General features: G+C 42.1%; 1 protein-coding gene across 1 annotated transcript in view; it reads left to right on the top strand.

Annotated features, from left to right (window-relative positions):
* The first annotated feature begins 5,379 nt into the window (after positions 1-5,379).
* Positions 5,380-7,183, top strand: part of lrrc2 (leucine rich repeat containing 2) — a 40,371-nt gene continuing 38,567 nt past the window's right edge. The window contains exon 1 of the mRNA XM_052020635.1: positions 5,380-5,504. Coding sequence (XP_051876595.1) covers positions 5,380-5,504 — 125 coding nt within the window. The remainder of the gene's footprint in view (positions 5,505-7,183) is intronic.

Below are 7,183 nucleotides of genomic sequence, written 5' to 3'. Positions count from 1 at the left end.
CCATAGTTTAAGGACCCAAACGTCCTCCAAGTGAAGGACCAATTTAGTTGCAGTTCTTCCAACCCTGTATGTTGCATTTCCTGCAACTTGACATTGTTCTTGAGTGATTGTTCTGCTGATCACCTTCATTCTGTGCACAGGTGTGACCCTAAATTTGATTGTTCGCCACTTTACTTCCCTGTCCCAAGTCCGCTCTGATCCATTTGTGTTCAGCCCCTGGCATTATTTCAGTGAAGCTCAACCCAAGCTGGGCAACAACTCCTTTGCTTTCTGTCAGGCACCTTACAACCTTCTAGGTGTGCCACTTATTTTAATAACACCACACCTTGAGCATCGCATATATTTTCTCTGGGGCAGCAGTTGCTAGGTTATGTGGAATACATTCAACAGAGCAACTTGGCATTGAGGTCTGGTCTGGTACACGGCAGGCCTGGTTGTCTGCACACATGTAGACCTGCATTTAGCCATAGAGTCATAGTTATACAGCATAGAAACGGGCCCTTTGGCCTGACTTGTCCATGCTGATCAAGTTGCCTACCTGAGCCAGTCCCATTTGCTTGCATTTGGCCCTTAACCCTCTAAACATTTCCTGTCCATGTACCTGTCTAAATGTCTTTTAAACGTTGTAATTGTACCTGCAGCTACTACCTCTGGCAGCTCGTTCCATGTACCTAACACCCTCAGTGTGGAAAAATTGCCCCTCATGTCCCCTTCAAACCTTTCCACTTTCATCTTAAACCTATGGCCTCTAGTTTTATTCTCCTCTACCCTGGGAAAAAGGTTGTGACCATCCACCTTATCTATGCCCCTCATGGTTTTATATAAGGTCACCCCTCAGCCTCTTAGCAGCAGGTAAAACAGACCCAGCCTATCGAGTCCCTCCTTATAACTCAAGAGCTCCAGCCCCAGCAACATCCTTGTGGATCTTTCCTGCATCCTTTTTAGCTTAATGACATCCTTCCTGTAGTATGGTGACCAAAAGTGCACACAATACTCCAGGTGTGGTTTCACCAACCTCCTGTACAGTTGTAACATGATGTCCCAACTCTTGTACTCAGTGCCCTGACTGATGAAGTCTAGCAGGCCAAATGCCTTCTTCACCACTCTGTCTACCTGTATCACCACTTTCAGGGAACTATGTACTTGTACCCCTATCTATCACTGTTCTACAACACTCTCCAGAGCTCTGCCATTTACTGTGTAAGTCCTGCCCAAAATGCAACACTTTACACTGGTCCGAGTTAAATTCCATCTGCCATTTGTTGGCCCACTTTTCCAGTTGATCTACGGTATATCTTGTTGTAATCTTAGATAACTTTCTTCACTGTCCACTATACCACCAGTTTTGGTGTCATCTGCAAACTTACTAACAATCCCAACTACATATCATCCAAATTGTTAATGTAGGTGACAAACAGCAGTGGACCCAACACCGAACCCTCCTTCCAGCACATTTTTGGGCATTGAGAGCTTTCCTGGCTTTGTCTGGTTTTCCAAGTATCACCAAATGGCTACTCCTTCTAACTTCCATTCAGAAAACAAAATTAAGATGATCTTTTGCTGACTAATTTCCATCTATCATTATAGGTGGAGCTCCAGCTCTTGGGATAAGCGAGGATCATTGTCTAGTAAACAGAACAGTAATAAATACAGAAAGTGGTCAAAGTACATAGATTGTGTATCTTCATCTGAAAAGGAAAAAACTTTATTTTGAAGTGAAGCCCCTTTGTTGTATGAGAATAAGGAACCCAAACTGATATGTTTACCTTCCAAAAAGTTATGTTGAAGACCACTGAGGACAATTATAGCGAGGGTGAATAATTTAGCACAGGTGAAGGATCAAATCTGGACCTTGGGATGCAGTTATATAATCAATGTGTGCTGAAATTTAAACTTGTGTTTTTTTTTTCATTTTGTCACTTGAACCGTCTGTAACCCCTAAAAATGGGTTATCACTTTGGAACAAATCCATGCAATCTCTAATTAAACAAAAATATCCCAAACTTTCATACAAAAACTTCTTTACATTTTCCTGGTAATGCTACATCCTCTTTTGAAAGTATTGATTTCTTGTTAACTCCATCTGTTCAAATCATCATGGTTATAACATTAAAATTGTGATGGTGACCATAAGCAACTTGTATAAATTAGTAGAGGTGACACAGCTTAGCTGATCCTGTCCTTAGCCCAGTTCACACAAGGTCACACTGGTTAGCAACTCAGACAGGGAAATCCAGCCCAAGAAAGAAGTAGTGTACCCTCTGCCGATTCAACTCAGCTCATCATCTTCAGGATAGGTTCAGGATTCTGCATGGATCTTTCCTGCTCAGACATCAACTGCATGAAGCCTACACTGAGATGACCAATGCCAGAATTCTGAGCAGAAACATTTGGCTAAGGCACTTCTGTTTTTGTCCATTCCAGCTTTGTGAGGTAAGCCTGCAGTTGAACTGCCAACTGAAGAGCTGACATTCACAGAAGGATATTAACCTTGGGATAGAGTTACGGAAGGGAAGTTAACTGTAGAAATATTCTATGACCTGTATAAACCCTATTTTACTTGAAAGAAAAACTTAAAAATCTCCGATTTTTATCTTAACACAAATCATAAGACTCTAAGAAAGTGATTCACTATGAAGTGCAGTCAGTATTGTTACATAGCCAAAGGCACCAGCAATTATGAATATTAAAGATCTTACCACAATTATGATGTGGTTGTGGAAGAAACATCAATAATCGGAAGACCTCCCTTCTTTCTGAAAAGTGCCCTGGATATTTTACATCTACTTTCTCCAGAACAGTTCAAAAGAAGAACTGCAGTGTAATATCCCCCAAACTATACTAAAATATTACACAGTTTTGTAAATTCATATGTATGTACTATGTCTTGGGAAGGATAATTTGGTCATGGAGTAGGTTGGGCCAAGTCATATGAATTATATCAGGTGAAGCAACTTTGTGAAGCAAGTACATATTCACTGGTTGTGATGTGGTCACCTCTTCATTGGAGGAGTCAAACACGGTTCAGGTCAGTGTTTTGCAGAATTCTTTCATTCAGTCTGCAAGGACCCTGAGCCTCCAGTTGCCTATCACTTTACTTCTCCATCCCACTCCCATTCTGACCCCTCTGTCTTTGGCATTTCACACTGTTCAAAAGATTCAATGTGGGCCCGAGAAACACCAGCCCATCTTCCGGTGAGACACATTAGGATCCTCAGAACTTAATGCTGAATTTGATAATTTCAGGTGACCAGCCTTTACAGTGTGGGAGGTCCTGATGATTGGCCAATAACCTTAAATGTTATTTTTTCTTTCCCTGTAGATGCTTCCTAGCATTTTTTATTTCAAATTTCTAGCATCCAAAGTGTTTTGCTTCCCCAGTTAGTACCTTACAATTTCATCATTTACTTTCTCTCTCTTCTGTTTTCATTCATCTCCTTCTATTTAAATCTCATCTAGACAGTTCATCTGTGATCAAAACACCGTTATCACCACCTCTCAGCCATTTATGTCACTTGGTCTCTTTTAGTTCCCCCCACGGACATTCTCCTTGTTCTCTCCACCCCCCACCCCATGCAACTTAAAACATGTTTGATTTCTGAATTGTCTTGGTTCTGATAAAAGCTCATGTACCTGTAACAATAAACTTGTTTCTGTCTCCACAGATGCCTGAACTGCTGAGTATTTCCAGCAATTTCTGTTTTTTTTAAATTTTAGATACTGAGGATCTTCCCTATTTTGAATGAATCTAGAATAAGGAGGCATACTCATAAAATTAGGCCATTTAGGAGAGAACTAGGAAGAAATTAATCACAAAAAAAGGAGCAGAAAACTGGAGTTTTCTCCCTCGTAAGTGGCTCAACTGAAACTTTCATTCCTGAGTTTGATGTACTTTTGTTGGGCAAAGGAGATGTGGAGCAAATGTAATTGAGACACAGGTTATCCATAACTTAATTTAATGGTGAAGAAGAGTTGAGAAACTGCATTTCTGTTACTACATTTGTATGTTCCAAGGTCAATGTATCATAGAGTCATACAGAACAGAAACAGGCTCTTCAGCCCACAATGTCCATGCCAACCATGGAGTATCTATCTATATAAATCTCATTTACTGGCACTTGGTCCGTGGCCTTCTATACCTTGGTGATTCAAGTTTGTATACCTCCATCAGATCCACCCCCCCACCCCACCACGCCCCCCCCCCCCCCCCCCCCAGCCTCCTGTGCTCCAAGTCCAGCCTATCCAGTTTCTCTTCTGAAACGATCCATCCTAGGCAACATACTGGTGAATCTCCTCTGCACAACTCCACGCTCTCCCTATAGTGTGGTAACCAGAACTGGACACAGTCTGGATTGAGGCTTGAACTTACAATCTTCTGGCTTGGAGATCTAAGCTGAGACTTATAAGCACAGCCCTACAGACATGAATGATCACATATGGTTTTATACCCCTGAATAGTACAAAAAGAGCATGACTAGAGGCAAATGATACAGCTATTATTCGACCTGAAACATTAACTCTGTTTTGCTTCCCACAGACGTGGCCTGACCTGTTAAGTATTTCCAGTATTTTCTATTTTTATTTCGGCAATATTCACTTTTTAAATACAAAATCAAATATTTTTTAATGGAAATCAAAATAACAAATGCGCACAACCATCTAATATCTTAACTGATTGCTCTCAGAAGATATAATGCTTATGATAATACGAGTGTGTTTTGACAAAAACTTATTGTAACACATTTTGAGCCCAATTCTCTCACTGCTGTCCAGATATAAAACTCTAACCCTTAGTATATAATACAGTGAAAAATCTTAGAACCTAAGGTGAATGTAAAACTGTTGCACCATTTGGCAAGACCGATTTTGTCCTTGTGATACCTTGACTTGAAGGGCCCAGAAGTTGATTGATTGTCTTGGAGTGTATTTACTTTACTAGTGTAACTCTGTTGGAATGATTTCTGTTTCACACTGAACTAAACTTGCAGTATGAATCAGAGTCATGGCTTGAGGTGGCTCTGAAATCAAGCCAATCAAGACTCACCAAGTGCTGGAGAGTCACGGAACTTCAGATAGACGGTGCATGTAGAATAATGCAAGGCTGGCAGAAATTCAAAATGACAAAGCTGCCTCAGGAATAAAACAGTATGGAGGAGAAAAATCAGAGAAGACAGGAGAATTCTTTATGAATTATAAGAAGTTAAAGTGACCACTTTTGATGAGTATGTTTGTGTCTGAAATGTGTTTAATGATATTGGTGAAAAGGCCTTGCCCCTGATTGCCTCTCTCCTTGCTCACCCTTGTTTAACTCCAAATTGTTTAAACGTTATTTCTTTGTTCTAACTGCAGAGTGTTCAACAACAATTGAAAGACTCCAAAATGGCTCCTGTTGTAGTTGTTTTTGACCTGTCTTCTGTAAGAAGCTTATGGGAAGGAAGAATAAAAAAATATAAAGAGCGACAAAGAAAAGAGAGGGAAATACAGGAGAGAAGTGCATTAGCAAAGTAAGTTCCTTTGTTGTTTTCATCATAGCAAACTGTGAAGAATTCTATTCGCAGCTGAAATATACTTTTGCTGTTTAAACAATGTTCAAGTTGTTTTGTCAAAATAAGTTCAGTAGCAGCATGTTCATGATCTGCATCATTTTAAAGAAAAGCATTTATTTTAATCTCTTCTCGTCCCCTCCCTACCCCTTTCTGCTTTCAGCAGGAACCACTCTCTCCATAACTCTCTGGTTTGTTCTTCCTTCCCTACCCATCCCTTTCCGTCCCCTGGCACTTTCTTCTGCAACCCTAGGAGGTGCAACACCTGTCCCTACACCTCCTCCCTCACCACCATCCAGGGACCTAAACAGCCCTTCCAGGTGAGGCAGAGATACACATGTACCTCCTCCAACCTTATCTATGGCATTTGGTGCTCTCCATATTGGTGAGACCAAGCACAGACCGGGCAACCGCTTGGCTGAAAACTTATGCTCTGTCCACAATGGCTATCTAGAGCTCCCGGTTGCTAGCCATTGCAATTCCCCTGCCCATTCCCACACCAACCTGTCTGTCCTTGGTCTCCTCCACTGCCAGGGTGAGGCCAAACTCAAACTAGAGGAATAGCACCTAATTCCACCTGGTTAGTCTGCAACCCAATGGCATGAAGATTGAATTGTCCCATTTCAGGTAACCCATACCCCTTCTATTCCTTTCTCTCTCCTTCTGATCCACCTGTCCTCTCATACCCCCTCCTTTCCATATCTGCACCTCCTAGCTCCCTACAACTTGGTTCCATCTGCCTATCCCCCACAGACTCCACCCACTCGGTCCTCTATCCTCTCCCCCACCCCCCATACTACTGTTTCCATCTGCCCAGTGTCTCTCCCTTATCTGGTTCCACTCATCATCTTCCGCCCTTATCAGATTCCATAACCTGCAGCCCTTTGTTGTCTCCACTAATCACCTCCCGTCGCTATCTCCACCCTTGCCTCCCCCCCCGTATGGCTCCATCTGCCCCTCAACCCCTCCTCACTTGGACCTACCTATTGCTTGCCAGCTCCTGCTCACCCCTCCCCTCACCTCTTTGTACTGGCTATCTCCCCTCTACACTGCAGGGTCTTGACCCAAAATGTTGACTATCCCTTTGCCTCCACAGATGCTGCCTGACTCACTGAGATCCTCCAGCAGTTTGTTTTTTTATTTTAGTCTTTTGCTGATGAAAGCTTGAAAGGACTGATATTTAAATGTTTAAAGCAATTCATGTACAGATGAAAGGCACTTCTTGTTGATGTAATGGAGCTTTCATCAACTAACATCTTAAGATGTTAGGAACTAACTTGCATAAACCCTGAAAACAGAGATGCACAAACAGAGATGCTCACGATGCACAACTGACCTGCCAACATTCATAGAGTTATGGAGTCATAGAACAACATAACATCGAAACAGGCCCTTCGGCCCAACTTGTCCATGCTGACCATGGTGCCAACCAAACTAGTCGCATTTGCCCGTGTTTGGCCCATATCCCTCTAAACCCCTCCTATCCATGTACTTATCCAAATGTCTTTTAACTGTTGTTATTGTACCTGCCTCAACCGCTTCCTCTGGCTGCTCATTCCATATATGCACCACCCTCTGCATGAAGAAGTTGCTCCTTAGGTCCCTTTTAAATCTTTCACCTCTCACCTTAAACCTACGCG

This window comes from Pristis pectinata, chromosome 7 (assembly GCF_009764475.1).
Source record: "Pristis pectinata isolate sPriPec2 chromosome 7, sPriPec2.1.pri, whole genome shotgun sequence".
In the NCBI taxonomy this organism is placed as follows: domain Eukaryota; kingdom Metazoa; phylum Chordata; class Chondrichthyes; order Rhinopristiformes; family Pristidae; genus Pristis; species Pristis pectinata.
This window is presented reverse-complemented; position numbering and strand designations above follow the sequence as displayed.